This window comes from Geotrypetes seraphini, chromosome 4 (genome assembly GCF_902459505.1).
Source record: "Geotrypetes seraphini chromosome 4, aGeoSer1.1, whole genome shotgun sequence".
NCBI lineage: Eukaryota > Metazoa > Chordata > Amphibia > Gymnophiona > Dermophiidae > Geotrypetes > Geotrypetes seraphini.
In genome coordinates this window covers 97,517,873-97,542,079 of record NC_047087.1, presented here as the reverse complement: position 1 = coordinate 97,542,079, position 24,207 = coordinate 97,517,873, and the positions used below count along the sequence as shown (strand labels likewise).

The 24,207-nt window shown below is 41.2% G+C and overlaps 1 protein-coding gene across 2 annotated transcripts in view; it reads left to right on the top strand.

Annotated features, from left to right (window-relative positions):
• TTF2 (transcription termination factor 2) overlaps window positions 1–24,207 on the top strand; it is a 124,909-nt gene that overhangs the window by 89,554 nt on the left and 11,148 nt on the right. For both annotated transcript variants that reach the window (XM_033943407.1, XM_033943408.1), the window contains exons 19-20: window positions 4,048–4,106; window positions 14,757–14,910. In XM_033943407.1, coding sequence (XP_033799298.1) covers window positions 4,048–4,106; window positions 14,757–14,910 — 213 coding nt within the window. The remainder of the gene's footprint in view (window positions 1–4,047; window positions 4,107–14,756; window positions 14,911–24,207) is intronic.

Below are 24,207 nucleotides of genomic sequence, written 5' to 3'. Positions count from 1 at the left end.
AGTGCAAAAGATAGGAGCGGAGGTCCTTTACCATGGTGGGAATGGTAGCCATTTTGACTGAGAGATGGAGTCAGGCTACAATGATAGCAGGTCCGTCCACTTTCTCTGTTGACCTAAATTGGGGGGCTGGGAGCCTGTTGGTTCCTGAGCTCCTATTCCTGTTGGTTCCTGAGCTTCTCTATTTTTCTTGGAACTTGTACTCTTGTTGCATCAAGCTTTCTATTTGAGACAGGGATGTTGGCATTATACTCTTCCCCCAGGGACATTTAAGTAACCTTGGTACCCAGGGCCTTTGAAGTGGCTAGATGAGATTTGGATCCAGAGTAGAGATCCAGTGTTTGGGACTGGATTCCCCCCAAAGTTCCTGGGAGGTATGAAAGACTGAGTTCCAGGGCTTGACTGGGAAATCCTAGCTGCATGCCAGGTGTAGCAGATCCCCAAAGGTAGATGACACAGATCCGTGCAGCCCTTTCAGCAGTCCTGGGAATTAAGACAATGGGGGATGTAGAGTAGAATAACCTGTACATGAGCTTGAAGATTAGTAGAGTGATGAGCAGGCTCTATATGTTCTGATCTCAGCAGTCATGCCACTATTCCAGGGAAGTCAGTACTAAATTCAAAGATGTTCTGGATAGGTAAATTGAGATGGTACTTAATCATTAGAGGTCTTCGCCTTGGCGCTGCAGGCAGCAATATACACTACAGTGGTCTAATGGCATAGAGTTGTTCATATTAGTCTCAACAGATCATACATACTGTCTTGGCAGTGTATGGTCACAATTAGTAGGGGACCTGGCGCAGAGCCTTTATGGTAGATGCTTTATCTATCATAATCGGCACTTTGGGGAAAACCATGGCCACTGTAATTACCACCAGAAGGTTGTTAGGATTCTGTTACTGGTCAGCAGTTATGATTCCCAAGGTGTGATTGAGCAAGATTCCATTCTTTTATCATCCTGCGATACTAGTTCAAACTAATGGTTACATCCTCTCATCGGCAGATGGAGGCAGAGAAGCTGAAGATTACAGTTACATCAGTATAACAGGTGCGCGCTTGTCAGTATTTCTCTGCCCCCATCAGATGAAGCAGGCAAGAAAGATCCAGGGGCATCATACTGGATGCATTAGTATAGCCCTGGCCAGAACTTCAGCTACGGTATGTTTCTCCTCTGTGACTGCTTGTTGCTCGAGTTGTGTGCAGGATAGCGAAACAGCCATTCCCGATATTCTTATAGCTCTGATTGACCTCGTCATCCTTGGCATGAAGATTTGACACATCTCCTAGTAGGCTTTTTGATACTGTTGTTGAGAGGACTGGGTCTTTGTCATGGTTCAGTGGTCATGGAAATCTAGATCTCTTTTGCTTTATGGCTTGGCACTTGAAAGGCATTGTCTGAAGCAGAAGGGGTTTTCAATCTCCCATCGCTGCTCCTATGCTGAAAACTGCAAGTTATTTATCTTCTTGGCTTATGTGAGGGTTTGGAAAGTGTTTGTGATATGACCACCAGCATTCAATTTATCCCTTTTGGACAGTGGATATCCCTTCTATTCTGTCTTTTTTGCAGAAGGGATTGGAGCAAAGTTTGATCTTAGTTTGCTTAAGGACATGTTCACTTTCTTGTTTCAGGGGCAAGACTAGTAAATTCTCCATACCAGCCCAATCAGATGTGGTTTGTGGTGTTTTTTTGTGGTTTGTCAAGCACATTCATCCTCCAGTCAGAATGGTCTTACCTTAGTAAGATTTGAATTTAGTGCTGTGAAACTTGGCAAGGCCTTCTTTCAAGCCTCTCCATCAGGCTTCCTTAAAAGATCTCTGTCTTTATTTTTGGTTAGCTCGAATATAAAACAAGACCCCCATTTTGGATCACTTTGGTTTATATTAGAGTATATATGGTAATTCTAGCCTTGCTGCACCATCTGTTAAACTGATGATGTCATTGGAAACTTCAGCTTCTCTATTTCCTTCTGCTAAAGAGTAGACGTAACCCACTAGTCTGGACTAATCTAACAGATCTCAAGGAAAGGAAATTATTGAGCAAGAGTAGATTTAAGCTTTGAGAGAAACTCCTTTTTGGGTAGGATCTAAAAAAAACAGATTCATGATTTGGGTGAGACCAAAGCACAGAGTTTGCCAGAAGATAGTTCCCCAAAGCTCCTTATGATCCACCTAGAGTAAGAACAGATTCAGGGACTCTAGAAGGTATTACTTAGGTAGTGCCCCTTGGCTCTGCAGAGCTGTTCCACCAAAGAACCTTCCCATGGAGGATAGGAGGGGCAGGAAAGAGGACAAAGATCGGAGCACAGGTGGTGCTGGGGGTACTTGGACAGTGCAGTGAAATGTGGAGGTTCATTCTCCAATTGTTGATTATAGGGGGGTTGGATTATCTGCTTCTGATAAGATTTGTGCCCATTTCCTATAGATCATATCAGGGGTGTCAAATTCAATCACATAAGGGGCCGAAATCTAAAACATAGTTGCGGACTGAATTTTTTATTAAGATACTTAGGAGTCCTTTTATTAAGGTATGCTAACCAATTTAGCGCACGCTAAATGCACACCTTAATAAAAGGACCTCTTAGTCTTAGTAGAAGTATAAGGTTACCACCTCTCCAACCCCACGCCAGCTCTGTGATGTAAACAAAATAAATAAAAAAAGACTTTTCCTCTCTCTTTTAGGTCCTAGTTCATACTTGCTGTCTAACACCAGCTCAATGGCTGTCAGAATGGCTATAGTTTGGGTTTCTGGTGCTAAAGGAAAGCCATTGCTTTTTAAGAGGATATCTTATTTCTTAGCTTGAATAGAAGGTATCAAAAAGATGGTCCCATAAGCACAACGGTTTGTGTCAGCTAGGAGCACAGATTAAACTATCTTGACTTCTTTACATATTTAAGTTATTCATGTCGGGATAGCTTGTTTTCATTAAGAGCTCTGGGTGCAATGTGAAGCTACAGCACTAGACAAATGCTAGGGGGGAAAATGCAGGGTTCGGGATCGAGCCTTCTTCAAGAACTGACAAGACGAAACCCTCGGCACTGAGCCAAATCCCGCCTCTCCCCGGGACTGACAGCTCAGTAAGTTTCTCTCGTTTCAACCCCTTCTTCTCTTGTGTGTGTATGTCTTTAAGCTCAGGCTGAGCCAGCGTGATATGATCGCGCCGCTGGGGGAGAGAGTGCCCAGCAAAGGCTCTAGAGTCGGCCTCCGCAGCACGTTCCCTCTGCCGCGGTCCTGCCCCTCCTCTGCGTGCGGGACCGTGGCAGATTGAATGTGCTGTGAAGGCTATGGCAGCCTGCAAGGATCGCTACAGCCGACCAGCGATCCTCTGTAGGCTGCTGATGTGGCGCTTGTACCGGCGGGCCAGCTTAAGAGGAAAGTTCTGATGTGGCGCTTGTACCGGTGGGCCAGCTTAAGTGGAAAGTTGAAATTGTATGGCGGGCCAAATTTTACTACACCGCAGGCCAGAGTTTGACATGTCTGGATCATATGGACTTTCCTTTTAGTTGGCACTTCCTTACTTGGCCATCTTTCTCTCCTTGTTATTTATTCTAAGGGGTGTCAAAGTCCCTCCTCAAGGGCCGCAATCCAGTCGGGTTTTCAGGATTTTCCCAATGAATATGCTTGAGATCTATTAGCATACAATGAAAGCAGTGCATCCAAATAGATCTCATGCATATTCATTGGGGAAATCCTGAAAACCCGAATGGATTTCGGCCCTCGGGGAGGGACTTTGACATCCCTGTTCTAAGTAAAGAGCAGCAATAAGATTCACCTTGGCTCTGCTACAGATAGAAATGGTTAGCTGGATGCTTGGGTCCCTTTGGGCTCAATAGTAGTGAGGACATACATTGCAGTTCTCTAGACCTCTTAGTTTAAAAGGAGGAATATTATTGTTATGGGCTTGGAAACTAGAGTGCTGAGGGCTTCATAGGACCCTATACTGTATAGAATGATGTTAGAAATCTGCTGGTAGAAGGACAAAATCATGCATAAAGGCTAGTCGAATTTGCCCTAAACTGTTACCCACCATAAAATGAAATTTTTCTTTTAGATCATGGCACTTGTGGCTGAATTAAAAAGTATCCGAAGTAGCTCTGAAGCCCAGAAAAGGTAACATTTATTTATTTCTTTGATTTTTTTTTGTGTGTGTGTGTGTGTTTCACATATTTGTACAGTACTGAGCAAAATGATATATTGTCTTATGCCTTTACAAATGTATGGAATAGTAAAGTACCAAAACACACTGCTCCAACCAAGAGGCAGCTCCTACTAAACTAATAAATTTACAGCATTTTAACACATATTTATTCATATACCATTGCCATTTGTGGAAAGTGAATGAGCCAAACCAGAGGGAAGGAAAAGCCTCAGATTTTCAACAGGAGTTACACGGAGAAATTCTCCACACTCCCTAGCTAAGTCACTGGTATAAAAACCTCCCCTCTGGTGCTCAAAAAGCTTTAAATATTTTCAAAAATGTTTCAAACAGTATTAAAACTCTTCAATTAGACAGGCGACTTTTTCCACATTCTTTTGACAGTCCAACAAGAAACAATATATTGCACACAATACTTGCTGCAGTAATTGTAGACTTTTCACACACAACTTCCCAGAGTATCTTTACTTAATCTTTATGATCTTTCAGCCTTCCGACGTTGACGGTGTTTCACGGCTGCATTAGGGAAATCACATTCTTTACTTTCCAAGGTAATCTCCCAGGTCAACATCGCTTCACACAGTCTTTTAGCCACAACCGAAAAACTTTTATTACTCGCTGTTGGCGTCATCAGGTCCATGATCGGCTGGCTTCAAGCCTGCATAATCAACTCGAAAGCTGCTGGACCTACACATCACTCACTGGGATCGAGCACGTGACGACTGAGGAAGTCCACCTGGACATTCTCCTGCCCAAGCCATGAGCAGAGAAGCCTCCTGCATCACTAGACGACTCTTGGTTCCCCCTTGACGATTGACATAAGCCACTGCTATGGCATTCTCAGAGAGAACCCGAACCGATTTGCCCTTCAGCAATGTCTGGAATGCTAGTAACGCCAACCGGATGGCTCTGGTCTCCATAACATTGATCGACCAGGACGCCTCCTCCGGAGACCAGCTGCCCTGAGCCGAGTGACCGAGACACTGAACTCCCCAACTGAGGAGACTGGCTTCTGTGATGAGCACTGTCCACTGAGGCTGATCCAGACTCACTCCCTACGCCAGATTGGAAGACTGTAACCATCAGTAGAAGATGCGATAAACTAACCCCCAAAGTGGAACAAGAAAGTCCAGATCATGCATCTGAGGCGACCACTGCCAAAGAAGAGCATATGGAAGTGGGCACATGTGAGCCCGAGCCCACATGACCATGTCCAGTGAGGTCGCCATTGACCTGAGACCTGCAGAAAATCCTGCACCCAAGGACACAGACAATCCATCAAGAAGCGAATCTGCGACTGCAACTTGCACACAGGGCCTCTGGAAGAAAGACTTTCCCCAGGCAGGTGTCGAAGAGAACACCGAGGTACTCCAGATGCTGAGACTGATCCAACTGGCTCTTGGACAAGTTGACTATCCCAGTGACTGCAGGAACTCCACAACCCGTTGTAACCCGGAAGCTCTCCTGAAAGGACTTTGCTCGAATCAACCAGTTGTCCAGATAGGGATGAACCAGGATGTCCTCCTTGCGTAAGGCCACCGCCGCCACCACCCACCATATTCTTGATGAAAGTTTGCGGAGCTGTGGCTAGACCAAAAGGAAGCGCACAAAACTGATAGTGCTTTCCCAAAATCGTAAAGCAAAGGAAACGCTGATGGAAGGCCTGAATCAGAACATGCAAGTAGGCCTCCATCAGATCAAGGGAAGTCAGGAACTCTGCAGGCTGGACCACCAGAATAACAGATATCAGGGACTCCATGCGAAAAGACGGAACCCAGAGCGCCCAGTTGACACCTTTCAGATCCAAAATGGGCCAAAAGACCCCTCTTTCTTGGGCACCATGAAGAAAATGGAATACCTGCCGGTGCGAACGTCCTGAGAGGGCACTGGGACCACTGCCTTGAGGTTGAGCAACCTTTGCAGCATCTGACGAAAAGCCCACTTTTTTTCCAAGCTGCCTGACACGGAGAAGAGAGGAAACAATCTGGCAAGGGCCAGGAAAACTCCAGCGCATAACCGTACTGAATCACTTCTAGGACCCACTGATCTGTTGTGATCTCGGCCCACCCCTGGTAAAACTCCTGCAACTGGGCTCCCACCGGCAGGGGAAGGGCCTGCAAGGAACATTCGGCCGGGTGGGTGGCAGAGGGGCCTCCAGAGGGGTCATGACCACCCCCCCTCCTGGTGGGCATCCCGAAAGTTCTACATGCACTGAAAGAAATGGCCCCTGGAAGAAAAAGAAGCCCCCCCTCCCCCGACTAGGACAGAATCAACAAAAATCATGCAAACACTCCCGGGTGATGCCACCCCGCAAAGGCGGGTGAGAACAGTCCTCGGGAAGGCAGGACACCTTAGAATCAGTCAAGGCCTGAATCAACTTGTCCAAATCCTCGCCAAACAAGAGAGAACCCCGGAAGCGAAATTTTCTAAGCTTAGCCTTAGACGCCACATCTACCGACCAACCCCAGAGCCACAGGGTACGGCGAGCAACTGCTCTGAAAGCCGTGAACTTGGCCAAAGCCCACAGCAGATCATACATAGCATCTGAGAAATAAGCGCCCAGCTCAATTTTTAGCAATCTCCTGATCCACCAAGAACCAGTCATCAGACTTCCGGTCAAGAACACGCTCGGACCACTGACAAGCACAAGCCACCAGACTGCCACACATCGCCACCTGGACCGCCAGGGCAGCCACTTCAAACTTTGCTTAAGAAGAGACTCCAACCTACGATCCGGAGAGTACCACAAGGCTGAGCCACCTTCAACAGGCACTGTATGCCAATGTGTGATGGCCGAGACCACCACATCAACCACAGGAGACTTCAGGGTATCCCAATCAGGAATGGGATACAGCCAAGCCATGGGCGGCACTAAATGAAATGGCACTTCCAGTGCCTTCCATTGTGCGTACACTACATCCCGAATATCCTGATGCATAGAAAAAGAACAGGAAGCTGAACAGATCCCCTGAAGCATGGGGTCTACCACACGCGTGGGCCCCTTCGCGTCTTCCTCAAAGCACAAAACTGATGAAACCTGGAGAATAAGTTCCTATGGCTCTTCCTGCTGAAAAATGCGCACCACCAATGCATCCTCACCAGCTGGCGTCTCCGCAAAACACATGTCCGTGTTTTTCCTCCCCCCTCCCGCTCCCTCCCCGAGAGGATCTTTGGAATCCAACAAGGGGTCCAAGTTCTCATCAGGCAAAAATGCATCTGCAAATAGAAAATCCTTGTCCCATGAGACACATGGCCGCTTTTTTTTTTTTTTTTTTGTAAATAATTTTTATTCTTTTTTAAATTCTTACATCAAGTGAAATACATGTATTACATTCAATTATGAAGAAACACTTGAAATTATCAATAAATGTTCTTACATTGTAAATTAAAGAAACCCTTTATCAAAATTTTATATCATATTATTATTACAATATTTTTCCCTTCCCTACCCCCTCTATATGTTCTATACATGTGTTATGATATCTGATCAGTAGAATAATTTGTCAATGGTCCCCATATTTTATTAAATTTTTTAATATAACCTTGTTGTAATGCCATTACTTTTTCCATTTTATATATATGACAAATTGAATTCCACCAGAAAGTGTAATTTAATTTAGTGTAATCTTTCCAATTCTGAGTAATTTGCTGAATGGCGACCCCTGTTAGAATTAATAAAAGTTTATTATTGTTAGCTGATATCGGACTCTGTGTTCTCATTGTTGTTCCAAATAATATTGTATCATATGATAGTCCAACATGATTTTCTAATAATTTATTAATTTGGGGCCAAATTAATTTCCAAAAGGAATTAATACAGGGACAAAAGAATAATAAATGATCTAATGTCCCCACTTCTATCTTACAATGCCAGCATCTATTAGATCTACTACTATCTAATTTCTGTAATCTTGTAGGGGTCCATAAAACTCTATGTAATAAAAACATCCATGTTTGACTCATAGATGCTGACCTTGTAGTATGTATTCTCCAGGACCAAAATTTTTGCCATTGAGATGCAGAAATTGTCTGTCCTATCTCAATACTCCAAATGTCCCTAAGTCCTGTTCTCTTTTTTTTGTTTGAAAATTCATATATAATCTTATACCATTTTGCAGCTTGGTGTCCTAGAAAATCTGCTTGAAAACAAAGGATTGGCAAACTATATTGATTATTAAGATTCTTCCATTCAGGGAACCCTTCCTGAATAGCCTGCTTCAATTGCATCCATTTAAAATATTGTGTTTTTTCTAATCCAAATTTTTGTTGCAATTGTGAAAAACTAAGCAGTGATCCATTTATTATTACATCTTTTAAAGTACGTATACCTGCTATTATCCATTGTTTCCATACTATTTTAAATCCACCAATTTTGATCCTGGAGTTTACCCAAATAGATTGATTTAAAGATTTAGCCAATGGATTTGTTGATAAATTGCTTATAAATCTTAATGTTTTCCATGTATCTATTAGAATTCTATGATCTTTATAACTCCTGGGCATTGTTATACTAATGAAATGTTCTGGATGTAAAGGGAACATGAGGCGCCATTCTAAATATAACCAATCAGGTACATTTTCCATGAGATCTGGGAGGATCCAATACATACCCTGTCTTAAAATATAGGCTTGATGGTACCTATAGAAATTTGGAAAATCTACCCCTCCCTCCTTAATTGTTTTTTGTAATGATGCTAAAGCGATTCTGGGTCTTTTCCCAAACCAAACAAATTTTGTTAGTATACTGTTTAACTTTTTATAAAATGACCCCTGAAAAAATATTGGGCTCATACTCATTTGATAACAAACCACAGGTAAAATCATCATTTTAATTGTTTGAACTCTTCCCCACCAAGAAAGATGTAAAGGATTCCATTGCTCGCACATTTCTGTTATTTTCTTTAATAAAAGTTTTTCATTCTCTTTTACTGTGTCATCAATTGTATTTTTTATAAGAATACCTAAATATTTTAGTCCTTCCTCTTTCCATTTAAATGAATATGAATCAAATAATCCTTTGGTACAATGGATATTAATTGGAAGAACTTCAGATTTTTCCCAATTGATTTTATATCCAGAAAACTTTCCAAACTTTTCTATTAAGTTAAGTAGATCTGGAATGGTGTCTTCTGGTTCTCTTAAATATAATAAAATATCATCTGCATACGCAGATAATTTAAATTCCCAATTAGAAAATGTGATTCCCTTTATTCCCTTAGTTTGATTTATTGCAATTAATAAGGGTTCCAGAACGATATCAAAAAGTAAGGGAGATAAAGGACAACCTTGTCTAACTCCCCTTAGCAAGTTAAATTTATCAGATAAGTTATTGTTTATATTTAATCTTGCTCCAGGGGAGCTATATAATGTTTGAATCATTTTAATAAAACCAGGTCCTACACCAAACCATTCTAGAGCTTGATACATAAACTTCCATTCTACTCTATCAAATGCTTTTTCTGCATCTAATGATATTAGAAAAGCTGGATCATTCAAATTTTTTGCTAAATTTAAAGAATGAAATGCTAATCTAGTGTTATGTGAAGAGTGTCTTTTAGCAACAAATCCTGTTTGATGTACATCAATGATAAAAGGAAGAGCTTTTGCTAGCCTTATAGCTAGCACTTTAGCAATTAATTTAGCATCTACATTCATCAAAGATATAGGCCTATAGTTTGTAATCAATGTCGGATCCCTGTTTGGTTTTGGCAAGACAATTATAACAGAATCAGCCATAGTTCCTGATATATTTCCATTATTCATTTGATATTGGTATAAATTTAATAGATAAGGTAATAAAGTATTTTGAAATGTTTTATAATATTCAACAGTATATCCATCTCCACCTGGAGCGGATCCAACTCTAAGAGCCTTCAATGCTGATTCTATTTCTTTTAAAGATATATGTTCTTCTAAGCTTCTTTTTATATGATCCGGAACATTTGGTCCAATAAATGACTTTAAAAACTCTAAACCATCTTGTTCTTTATTTTCATAAGTATTAGAAGTATATAAATCCTTATAAAAATCAAGAAATTGTTTTATAATTTCTTCAATGTTGGTGTGTGTATTGCCCTGCTTATCTTTAATTGCAATTATTTTAGTTTTTCTTTTTTTTGCTTTAATAAAATTTGCTAACAATCTTCCAGCCTTATTTGAATTTCCATAATACTGTACTTGTCTATAGAACATATCTTTTCTTACAAATTGAGAAGAAATCTCATTATATTTAACTTTTGTTTTTAATAATTTCTGTAATGTATCATGTTCCCATTTTATAATTAATTTATGTTCTAGTAATTTAATTTCTTGCTCCAATTCAATAAATTGTTTTTTAAGTTGTTTTTTCTTATATGCGGAATATGATATAATATTTCCTCTCATTGTTGCTTTATAAGCATCCCATAAAATTTCAATATTTATGTTGTCTGAATTATTAATTTGAAAAAATTCATCCATTTTTACTTTAATATCTTCTATAAAGTTCATGTCTGCAAGCAAAGCATTATCAAATCTCCAAATTGGTTTAGAAAAAACTGATATATCATCCTGCAGATCAACCCACACACCAGCATGATCTGAAATAATTATAGGATCAATAACTGCTTTTATCACTCTTTGTGCAATATTATTAGAAACAAATATATAATCAATTCTTGAAAAGGATTTATGGACCTGAGAACAAAAAGAATATTCCTGATCATTAAAATGAAGGATACGCCATATATCAACTAAATCACAAGATTGTATCAAATTGTCTAATCCTAATGATTTCATAATTTTACTTGGTTTTTTATCCAAAATAGGATCCATTACAGCATTGAAATCTCCAGCTACTATTAAATTAGAAGCAGCCAGTGGTAGTAATATCTGTTGAATATTTTTGAAAAACTCCATTTGATTTGAATTAGGAGCATATAAATTAAATAAATCCAGGGTTGTATTTCTCAGATTCATTTTAATATGTACCCATCTTCCTAGTGGATCAAATTTTATTAATTTGAAATCTGCTATGAATTTCTTATTTATGAGAATAGCTACTCCCGCTTTTTTACCAATAGCAGGTGCAAAAAAACATTTGGACACCCAACCCCCTATTAGTTTATTAGATTCAAGTCCTGTCAGATGGGTCTCTTGTATGAAATATATGTCAGCGTTTTGCTTATGAAGAAAATTCAGTATTCTCTTTCTTTTGATTGGATGGTTAAGACCATTGACATTAAGAGAATAAATTTTAAGAGCGTGGCTTGGACGCGCATGAGGAAGGTCGGCTAATAAGTGAGCTCCAGAGAAAAGACCTTGAAAATCCGGAAAAAGTCAAAAAGATTTAAAATTGGATAAAAAAAAAAGTGCTTAGACTAAATAAAGAAGATAAGATAAAAGGATGGCAACAGGAAAACAAAACAAGAATGACTTTGCGATGTCTGGAAGCAGTAAGAGAGCAAAACCGGAACAGGAGTCAGGCTTAAAGATGGCAGATGTAGAAGTAATAAAAGAACTGAAAGAAATAAAAGAAATGTTATCAATTTTAACTAAAAAAGTAACGAATATATCGGAGGAAGTTTCCACATTAAACAAAAAAATGGATCTCCTGGAATTAAAATCTAATAACCTAGAAGAAAGAATGATGATTGTAGAAGAAGAAGCATGCTGCAGTCGAGCAGATAGGAAAAAAATAGATCTACTTACTAAAGAAATTGAAGATTATTCGAACCGAGAAAGAAGAAGTAATGTCCGTTTGATTGGATTACCAGAAGGAGCAGAGAAGGGAAATCCGGTAGCCTTTATTGAAAATCTGCTTCCCAAACTACTTCCGATAAAAACAAACTATCCCATAGAGGTAGAAAGGGCACATAGAGTGCCTATGAAAAAAGGAGAAAATCAACATCTGCCAAGGCCATTTATATTCAAACTATTGCGCCACCAACAGGTCTTAGAAATACTTCAGCTAGCAAAACAAAATAAAGGACTTAAATATCAAGATGTTTACATCCATTTTGTTCCTGACTTCGCTAAAAACACAGCAATAAAAAGAAAAAAGCTGTTGGAATTGAGACCAAAGCTAAGAGAATTGGGAGCAAAATTTGGTTTAATGTATCCTGCAAACATGAAGGTTACCATCGGAAACAAAACTTTAACATTTGATGATGCAGAGAAACTAGAAAGATTTATTCAAACTCAAGAAGTGCCTATGTCATCCTAATTTGATTAATATGTCTTTAAATATATTGATTAGAAATGATGAAAATTGAATTATATTAACATATATTGATTATATAGCATATATTGATTATATAGCAAAAAAAAAAACAAAAAAATGAATGATTTTATTTTATTTTATTTTAAAGGAAAAGATTTCTGTGTTTTAAAATACAACGATTTAGAATGCTTAGATTAGCTTCAAATGTATTCTTTTCTAACGTCTCTCTTACAGTAGAACTAGAATGTAATAAACATTCTAAAATGCAAATGAAATTTATTAAAAGGCTTAAATACAATTTATATAATAGAGAGTTAACAAAATAGATGTTATAATATATGATATGAAAAGAAAGAAAATAGACAGGAAATTGAACGATTTAATATAAAAAATATTTAATTATATTTAAAAGACACATGGCCGCTTTGACGAAGACGGGGAGCTGGGCCAGAGCTTGCGCCAAGGTGGGCTGTACAGGAGTGCATGCAGAAGTCAAAAGCCCCTTGAAAAAATAGGATCCCCACCCACCTGAAGAATAATCACAGATGTCAAAGTCAGTCCTCAAGGGCTGCAATCCAGCCAGGTTTTTAAGGATTTCCCCAATGAATATACATGAGATCTATTAGCATACAATGAAAGCAGTGCATGCAAATAGATCTCATGCACATTCATTGGGGAAATCCTGAAACCCCGACTGAATTGCGGCCCTCGAGGACTGATTTTGACACCCCTCTTCCCGCTGAAAAATGCGCACCACCAATGCATGTTCGTCAACCGGCGTCTCCGCAAAACACGTGTCTGTGTTATCCCCCACCCCACCCCCCGAGAGGATCTTGGGAATCCTCAAACAAGTTTAAGAAACAAAAAGAAGAATAGAGTGGAATAGTATCAAGAAGCAGGTAGAATTAACATTCATACCCTCCTGGACACTGTTAACAGTGTGGTCAACCTTCAAAATGGTTATTTTTGCTTATTTAACAACAGATCTTTGCAGCTAGCAACACAAGGCTGTGTTTAGGCTGTGGCGGTCAGCAGTTTGTAAGCCACTTATAGCTGGAGGCAGAATTAACCCCAGATATTCAATGCCTGGCCATGTCCGGAATCCAGCACTGAATATCCAGATATGTGTGATGACCCAAAGTTAACAGGGCATCAGCTGATGTTCAGACTGAAGCTTGGTTAGCTCGATGGATAAAGTTGGGACATCATCTTTACTGTCCTAACTTTATCTGCTTGCATAGTTGGTTAGTAGACTAAATACTCCTGCTAACCAGTTCCAGCTTCAGCTCTAGACCACCCTGGCACTAATCAGATAGTGTTTAGGCAATCGCAGGTAGCGCAAAATGCTACTGCCAGAGTTCTGACTGGCACGGCCTGATATGTTCATATTACTTCTTTTACAATCTCTTCATTTATTTCCAATAGAACAAAGAATCTATTTTAAGATTCTTTGTTTGATTTTTAAGCCCTAACGGCATGGTCTTCCCCATTATTGTTTCAGCTTTGAACTTAGAGCCTTGCAGTCGGCAATTAATGTTTTGCTGGCGATTCCCTCTTTTTGGTTGATTTGCCTAGAGGTGTACAGAAAAACCTTGTTTAAGGAAGCTGGTCCCAAATTATGGAGCACTTTATCACCTTCAGTGTATTCAAAAAAGCTTCAGTGTATTCAAAAAAGAGCTGAAAACTATTTTGTTTCTGCAGTCTTATGGCCTCTCTTACAAAGCCGCGCAGCAACAGCCCTGAAGCCCTTTACATCTCTATGGGCTTTGGGGCCGTTAGTGCAGCGCAGCCACTAGCACGGCTTTGTAAAAGAGGCCGTTAGAGTTGATTAATGCGCTAGTGCTATAGGGAGATTTTCCGAGTTGGAAATTAGATGATCAATGTATTGCTATTGTATTGAAATTTTAACTATTATAATTTGTCTTGAGTTTGTCCTTTTTGGTGTGCATGTTTTATTGTAATAATACAAAATCACCCCAATATAAGCAAAAAGAATACTTGCAAAAGCTACAAGGGACACAGACTGGAAGCAGAGAAAACTCAAATATATCAAATTCCTTTGATATATTTGAGTTTTCTCTGCTTCTAGTCTGTAGGTCCATTTAAGCACCAGTTTTGTAGCTTTTGCATGTTTTATTGTAGCCCATCTAGTACACTGAATTGTACAGGATATAAATTTGATAGGTAAATAACTAAAACCACTTAAGGGCCACTAAATATTGCCAGATACCTTGCTGGCTGAGTTTAACTGGGCAGGAGTTTCTTTTGCATATTGGCCCATGATCTTCCTAGGTTTTTTCCATAGATGATGTAAAGGTTCTTCTGCTTGGACTAATCGTGGCCTCTAAACACTAAGATGGACACAGTTCTCATCCAATGACTTTTTGTCGTTGCTTTCTCCTAGTGTGATAGTTTCCCAATGGACAAGCATGCTGAAAGTTGTAGCAGGGCACCTGAAGCGCATCGGCCTAACTTATAATGTCGTGGATGGCTCTGTCAATCCCAACCAAAGGATGAACTTGGTTGAAGAGTTTAACAACAACCCCAAGGGTCCTCAGGTAGGAGGCTGGCCAAAAGAGGATACACTTGAAAGTTTACATTGACAGAGATTATGTATTAACTTAAAATGCATACAGTATAAACTGATTTTCTTTTTATCCCTTTTATAATTTTTGATTACAGTCAGTTCTCATTATTTGTGTTAGTATGGTTTCTGAAAATGTTTGTGAACCACGAAATTGTGAATAACGAAACCTTGAGTCTATGGGAAAATAGAGATTAGGTTCCAGCAGTACGCGTTCCACCTCAAAACTGTAGAAAGTGAACAGTGGATCCTATAGTGAAAATAGGGTTAGGTTCCTGCATGGGACAGCACTTGAAGTACTTGTAATTCATTCTCCAGATGCTTGGGGGCAATATCTCAAAGCAAAGCCTGCCCATGAGGTGAAAGTGAAAGCTGTTTTTTTGATTGATTTGTTTGTTTTTTAAAGCACTAGTCTGCGAATACACTAACACAGATAGTGCATATAGGCGCAAATAGGGAATATTGGTTGCAATTGATGCAACTGTGGATAGGCAAAATCATGCATCATGAATGAGCGAATAACATGAACAATGAGAATCTCGGAGAGAGCGAGAATCAGAAGGCCTTGAGCATGCACAGATGCTCAAGGCCCAGGCAACAGGAAGTATCTTCGTTCACAGGCATGTCCTGTGGGCTGCTTGCCGGTGCCAGATGGGGTAAGGCTTATGTTCGTGGGGAGGGGGTTGGCATTCGCGAGCTGGGTGGGAACGATGCCGGTTCTTGGTGGGGGGGGAGCGATGCTCGTAAATTGAGTCAATGCTCGGTTTGCAATTGCAAGTCATGATTTGTGAGAATGTTTTGCTCATCTTGCAAAACACTCGCAAACCGCATTACTCGCAACCGAGGTTTGACTGTACCTAAGTAGCCAAAACTCTCCTATTGTCATTAATCTCAAAGATTCAAAACATACGAGCGCAGAACAAATATGCAATATTGTTGCAATTTGATCTATCGGCCACATTCAATGTAGTTCATCATGATATTTTGATCCATATGCTATCAGATATAGGTCTAAATCAAGTAGTTTTGAATTGGTTTACTAAATTTCTATTATTACAATCTTATGAGGTTCATTTGGATGGCAAAACATTTACTTGGAAGCCTGGATGTGGAGTTCCTCAGGGCTCCCCTTTGTCACCGATACTCTTTAACATCTATATCAGTGTTCTTCAACCTTTTTACACCCGTGGACCGGCAGAAATAAAATAATTATTTTGTGGACCGGCAAACTACTAGGACTAAAATTTAAAAACCCCGTTTACGCTCCATCTCCGCGAGCTCGGTCCCCGCAAACCATCTGATCCCATCTGCACAAGCCGCAATTATGATTTTATATTGAACGTATTTTATTAAAGTATAAAAAGAAACAATATTCTGAACAATTGTGATTTTATAAATACAAATATACAGAGCACGGATCAACAAAACCCCTGTCTCCCCTCCCCTTCACATATATCCCTTCTACTATCAAGAAAACTGAACAAGCCAAGTTCATAGAAATATCATGCTAACAGAATACTGCAGTCCCCAGTTATGTCTCTAGCAGGATATATATTTCAAATCTGATATATTCTAATCACAAAATAGAAATAAAATTATTTGTTTCTACCTTTTGTTGTCTCTGGTTTCTGCTTTCATCTTCTTTTCACTCTCTTCCTTCCAGCGTCTGCCCTCTTGTCTCTTCAATCCAGCATCTGCCCCTTCCATCTACTGTCTGACCTCTCCCCCTTCCATATGGTATTTGTCTTCTTTCTATGCCCCTCTCCCCTTTCCATCCAGCCTATGCCACTCTCTCCTTTTTACACGATTCACTCCAGCTTCACTGCTCTCTTCATTTTTATCTCTCCTACACCAGATCTAGCATCTTTGTCCCTCTCAATTTCTCTGCTGACCCCCCCTTCCCATCTCATTCCTATCTCTCCCCTTCCCCTCCTCTAATCTCCCTGCAAGCTGTTTCCTTCCTTTTTTCTTCTCCCTTAGAAACATAGAAACATAGAAATAGACGGCAGATAAGGGCCACGGCCCATCTAGTCTGCCCACCTTAATGACCCACCCCTACCTTTCTCTGTGAAGAGAACCCACGTGACGATCCCATTTTGCCTTAAAATCGGGCACGCTGTTGGCCTCAATCACCTGAAGTGGAAGATCATTCCAGCGATCTACCACTCTCTCGGTGAAAAAGTACTTTCTGGTGTCACTGTGCAGCTTCCCTCCCCTGATTTTCCACGGATGCCCTCTTGTAGCCGTGGGACCTTTGAAAAAGAAGATATCTTCTTCCACCTTGATGTGGCCCGTGAGATATTTGAACGTCTCGATCATGTCTCCCCTCTCTCTGCGTTCCTCGAGTGAGTATAGCCGCAACTTATCTAGCCGTTCCTCGTACGGGAGGTCCTTGAGTCCTGAGACCAACCGGGTGGCCATTCGCTGGACCGACTCCAGTCTCAGCACATCTTTGCGGTAATGAGGCCTCCAGAATTGTACACAGTATTCCAGATGGGGTCTCACCATGGATCTATACAGTGGCATAATGACTTCAGGCTTATGATTGACGAATCCTTTACGTATACACCCTATGATTTGTCTAGCCTTAGATGAAGCCTGCTCCACTTGATTGGCAGTCTTCATGTTTTCACTGATGATCACCCCTAAGTCCCGTTCTGCTACAGTCCTTGCTAGGGTCTCGCCATTAAGGGCGTAACTTTTGCATGGATTTTGGCTGCCAAGGTGCATGACCTTGCATTTTTTGGCATTGAAACCTAGTTGCCAGATCCTAGACCAGCGCTCCAATAGGAGTAGGTCGTGCGTCATATTGTCGGATATTGAGTTTTTGACCATTGCACTCCTTTCTACTTCATTGCATAGTTTGGCGTCATCTGCGAATAACGTTATTTTACCTCGAAGCCTTTCTGCTAAGTCTCTTATAAAGATATTGAACAGGATCGGGCCCAAGACCGAGCCCTGCGGCACTCCACTGATCACCTCTGTCATTTCAGAGGGGGTGCCATTCACCACCACCCGCTGAAGCCTGCCTCCAAGCCAGTTCTCAACCCATTTTGTCAAAGTGTCACCCAATCCTATAGAACTCATTTTGTTCAACAGCCTGCGGTTTGGTACGCTATCGAAAGCTTTGCTGAAGTCTAAGTATACGATGTCCAGGGGCTCCCCAACATCCAGCTTCCTCGTCACCCAGTCAAAGAAGCTGATCAGGTTGGATTGGCAGGATCTCCCCATAGTAAATCCATGTTGACGGGGATCCCGTAGATTCTCCTCATTCAGGATCGTATCCAATTGACGTTTGATTAGAATTTCCATCAGCTTGCTCACTATTGATGTGAGACTCACCGGTCTATAGTTTGCAGCCTCCATTCTGCAACCTTTTTTATGGAGTGGAATGACGTTAGCCGTTTTCCAGTCCAACGGGACTATACCCGTACTAAGGGAGAGATTGAAGAGCAGTAACTCTCATCCTTTCCCTCCTCCCCTCCCAGCAGCATCTCTCCTTCTCCCTCCCTCCAGGTCCAGTAGCAGCTGTCCCTTTTTCCCCCTTACCCAGCAGCTTCCCAGACTCCTTTCCCTCCTCCCCTCCCAGCAGCATCTCTCCTTCTCCCTATCCAGGTCCAGTAGCAGCTGTCCCTTTTTCCCCTTGCCCAGCAGCTTCCCAGACTCCTTTCCCTCCTCCCCTCCCAGCAGCATCTCTCCTTCTCCCTATCCAGATCCAGTAGCAGCTGTCCCTTTTTCCCCTTGCCCAGCAGCTTCCCAGACTCCTTTCCCTCCCCCCTCCCAGCAGCATCTCTCCTTCTCCCTATCCAGGTACAGTAGCAGCTGTCCCTTTTTTTTTTTTTTCACCATGCCCAGTAGCTTTCTCCCCTCCTAGCAACTCTCCTTACTTGCCAGCGTTGCGATTCAGTTAGGCAGCCTCGGGTCCTTTGTTGGGTCGCACCGCCTCTGAGGAAAGCGGAAGTTGCATCATCAGAGGCGGCCCGACTCAGCAAAAGCTCCAAGGCTTCCTTCTTCAATCGCTGCGTTTGTAAGGAGAGCCGCTTGGAGGGGAGAAAGCACAGTGTGAGGCTCCCTATTATCTCTCCGGCCCTGCGCGAAGGACAGCTCCTCGATCTTGCCGGTCCTGCGCGGACCGACAGGAAATTGAAGAAGTTGATCTCGCCGGTCCTGCGCAGACCAGCAGGAATTTTCTGCGGACCAGCACCGGTCCGCGGACCGGCGGTTGAAGAACTGTGATCTATATGACCTCATTGAATAACTTTTGTCTCACATCTGTGGAGACTGTTTGCATATGCAGACAATATTTTTATTTTGTTGGAAGTTGATTCTGATCTTAATAACTTGGTTACAAATATAGATTGCTGTGTTTCTAAGCTTCATGAGCAATGTCCATTCAAATGAAATTGAATGCTACAAAAACAAAATTATTGTGGATCAGGCCAAAGTTGGAAATTGTTTCTTTCTCTGTTACATTGAAATCTGGTATCACGCTACACATTGAGTTCTCTTCCAGAGTTTTGGGTATCATCTTGGACTCATCCCTTTCATTTTGTGAGCAGATAAATTTGTTAGTGAGAAAATGCTTCTTCAGTCTGCGCATGTTGAAAAAAGTTAGATAACTATTCCATCAGGAGCATTTCTCATTGTTGGTTCAGCCCACTGTGCTTGCTCAATTGGTCTATTGTAACTCTGTGTATCTGGGTATCAAGCAAGGCAGCTTGCAATGCCTTTAGTTGTTACAAAATACAGTGACGAAACTTATTTTCAGGAAACAAAAGTTTGATCATATCTCTCCTTTGCTTAGAAAGTTTCATTGGCTTCCTTTCTGTTACAGGATCCAATTTAAATGCACAAGTATTATTTTTAAACTTCTTTATGGAATATTTGACCCCTGGATTCCTTTATGTTGGAATGCATACAGATCCTGCTATGCAATGAGTATACAGAAGTATAAGTTATCGCTTCCTTCTTTTAACGGAATTAAATCAGCTGGGAAACTTTGTCAGTCTTAGACTTTCAAGTTGGAATAGACTGCCGGGTTCTATTAGAACGATAGGCCAATTATAACTGTTTCGGAAAACCTTAAAAAAACCTTGCTTTTTTCACAGTATTTAAAAAGTTTACCTGTAGAATCCACTAATCAATAACAATAACATAACATAACTTTATTCTTCCATACTACCATAAACAAACAATTTCTAGGCGGTTTACACAGTAGAAGAATGGACAATCAGCGAAATACAAATAATTAAAATACAACAGTTTTCCTAATATATTCAATGTAGAATTATGATTTACAGTAATATCCTCATTTAGGAAATAAATTTATCAAACAATGCTGACTTAATTACTTTTCGAAATGTACCATAAGACAACATAACTCCACCAATATAATTACCCGACCAGGGCTGCTGCTTACTTGCTTGAAATGCAAGGGTCCTATCCAAAAAAGTCTTGTATCTGCAGCCAGTAATTTTTGGATAAGCAAATAAATTGGAATTCCTTGTTATCCTCGTTGGATTGTATAACACAAAATGAGATTAAAGGTAATTGGGGGCAAATTCCCAAACCAGCTTAAAACAGATGCAAGAAAATTTGAATAGTTCTCGTGCCTCCACTAGGAGCCAATGCAGCAGTAAGGTAATTTGCAGCAGTAATATGGTAATTTTTCTTCAATCCAAATATCAATCAGATAGCCGTATTATGTACTATTCTCATTTTTCTCAAGATTTTCTTTGGGGCTCTCAAATAAACAATATTACAGTAATCTAGTATGGATAAAACTAGTGCCTGCACTAATAATCTAAAAGAAAGAGGACCAGAGTATTTTTTGATGGTTTTTAATTTCCATAGTGCTAAAAAAGCACTTCCTTAACACTAGATTTGTATGTTCTACCATAGATAATTTTGAATCTAGTATGACTCCCAATATTTTTATAGATTTTGAGATTGGGTAGTCATATCCATTTAAACAAAGCGATGGTCTGGTTATTTTGTCTTTTGCATTTGCCAGAAAATTTTTTGTCTTTTCTGTATTGAGTTTCAATTTAAAATTGATTGTCCATTGCTCTATCTTGGTCATGATATGAGAAATGTGTTTTAAAATATCATTAGTTAGATCATTTAAAGGAATTAAAATAGAGATATCATCAGCAAGATCAATTTTTATGACAGTTATTAATTTAAATTTTACTATTTTTATTTACCTTCATTTTATATATATTCTGGTCTCCTGACTATTTGTAAACCGAGTCGAGCTGTGATGAGAGATGACCCGGTATATAAACCGAAGACTAGATTAGATTAGATTATCTCTTTAAAAAAAAAATTATATAGATAATATTGGGCTGTTTGTAAATTACTAAATGTCTAAATATTATCCTTATGTTTGTGGGCCAGGTTAGGGGAAGAATGAAGGCAATCAAAAAAATTATCCATCAGCCACTAAGGGGAAAATTCTACAAACGGCACCCTACTGGCACCTAAGTTAATAGGGAAGCACTGTTTGAAATGGCAAATAGAGGGGTACCTTGGTTTACGAGCATAATTCGTTCCAGAAGATGCTCGTAAACTAAAATACTCATATATCAAAGCGAGTTTCCCCATAGGAACTAAGGGAAACTCGCTTGATACGTTCCCACCCACCCCCACCCCCTGAGGCCAGCGACGCTGCTCTACCCCCCCCCCCCCGAGAACCGGCATTGCTGCCCCCGCTCACGAAGCCCCCCCCCCGCGATCCGGCATCCCCCCGCTCACGTCGCGCACCCTGCCCTGGCACGATCTGGCATCCCCCAGCACCCACCCGAACACACTGCTTACCCTCATCTGGCACCGGCACCAACACACAGGACATGCTAGTGCCGGTGCCGGAAGATCTGCGTCTTCTTGTTTGCTGGGCCTTGAGCATCTGCGCATGCTCAAGGCCTTCGAGTTCACACTCTCTCCGGAGAGGGGGGTGCGACGCGAGCGGGGGGGGGGATGCTGGATCACGGGGGTGGAGGGTGCCAGATCATGGAGGGTGCCGCTCGCAAATCGAGGTAAGCTTGGATTTCGAGGTGCTGATTTTGCAAATGTTTTGCTCGTCTTGCAAAACACTCGCAAACCGGTGCACTCGTAAACCGAGGTACCACTGTAACTTTAAAGCATCTACCAGCACCTAAAGAAGAGGCATCAGAATCGTGCCTCCGGAGGTATCTAATGCCAGAAGTGGTGTTAGGTGCTATAAAACACCTTTGTAGGAGCTATGCATGACAAAGATAGGTGCTGGAAAACCCTGGCCTACATTTCTGGTGCCTATCGTTCCCAGAGGCACAGTTCTCTATATGACACAGTCTCTATATGACAGATTCTCTTTAGACACTGCTTTTTAGGCAGCCACTGATATTGGCACTGTATAGAGAATCTGGGCCTAAATGAATAATTTGTATAAATAAACAGTACTGATGCAGTCACTGCAGTATCCTTGTTCTCAGTGGCGCTGTATGGATTAAGTTACATACCAGTGTTTAAGCCCGTGGCCATGCCAACTGAATATCAGACCCAATGTGCATGTTTTTATACTTAGTGGACATTTTACTAAAGTGAGGTAAAAATTGTTCTTACTTTTTGGTAAGTGCAAAGCCTCTGTGTGCCCCACTAAAAATAAACACAATAATAATTTGTGTGCAGCACTTAAGCCTCCACATTCATCCTGACAGCCAGTCTCCCCCTTCTGCCTGCTTATCAGATCAACCTGCATGCCCTCCCAACATCAATTTGGCCCTATTCACAAGACCCCACCCTCCAAAAATCGCTCCCTTATGTACACCCTGATTACTTCTACCCAGGACTTACTGAGTCAGCATTCTTGGGCAGTGGTGTCAGGTGACAGCGATTCCCATTTTTGCTGCTGCCTGGATTGGGGCCTGTTTCCAAAGAGTTCTAGTGATAATATCATTATACTCCTGCAAGGGATCATTGGTACCATTTTGGAATCAGGTGCTGGCCTGGGCAGCAGCAAAAGGGACTCGTTGCCCACCAATCCCCTGAAATCCTAGGGAGGGTGGAGTATCTTGAAGAGGGGCTGGGTCTGTGATTCTCTGGGGGTTCTGGGTGCTTGATTGGGGGGTTGAGTTGATGTTGGAGGTGAAGATTGCTTGATTGGGGGGGTCAAGTTGATGTTGGGGAGCAGGGTCAAGTGCCTGATTAGGGGCAGGGGAATCAGGAAATGCACTGCTACACCACTGACAGCATGCATTACGGACGTTCGCGATACTTACCTTTTAGTCACCATGGATTTAGAATCCTTATATTCCAACATACCACAAAATGCTGCTCTTGAATTAATTTCCAGGATTTTTATGCAGGATATTCATCATGAGCGTATTAGAGCGGATTTACTTATCCAACTGGCGCAGCTAGTTTTGAATCATAACTATTTTCAATTTGACCATCAGTTTTTCTTGCAGACCCATGGCGTAGCCATGGGCACCGCAGTGGCCCCCAGCATCGCCAATCTATACGTTTCCCGGTTTGAGGAAGCCCACTTGTATCCATCTCAGTGGTTTGCTTATATTAAAGTCTGGTATAGATTTATTGACGATGTTTTTTGTATCTGGATGGGCCCTCCAGAATTGTTGGTGCATTTTGTGGATTGGCTCAATACGTTGGACATAAACTTGAGATTTACTATGACATCTGATCAACATCAAATAGCTTTTTTGGATGTATGGGTCCAGAAGTCCAACCAAACTCTAACCACCACTGTCTACAGAAAAACGGTGGAGGTTAACAATTATTTAAGCTACACCAGTTGTCACCCCACTAAGCTTAAACAATCCCTTCCTATAAGCCAGTTCCTCCGTATTCGGAGGTTATGTACAGACACTGATGAGTTCCGCATCCAAGCCCGGAAATTATATCACAGATTTAGAGAGCGAGGATACCCGCATCGTGTCCTGCAGAATGCCTATCATAGAGCCCTTTATGCCAACCGGGCCTTGTTACTGTCCTCTACTTCTCCTCAAAAAGAGGTTAAAACAGTCTGTGTATTGTCGTTTTCTGATCAAGCGGCCACTGTTGCTCAAAGCATCAAAAAGCACTGGCACATTCTCCAGCTTCATTCCATCTTTCATGAACCTCCCTGCATAGCATATTCTCGTGCCAAAAATGTTGCAGACTATGTGGTTCATTCCAGATATATCGCTGAACATAACCATAAGATCCAAGAGGGACAGCACTCAAGATGCAGTGATACTTGTGATTTGTGCAAGGTTACTATTGAAGGTAATAT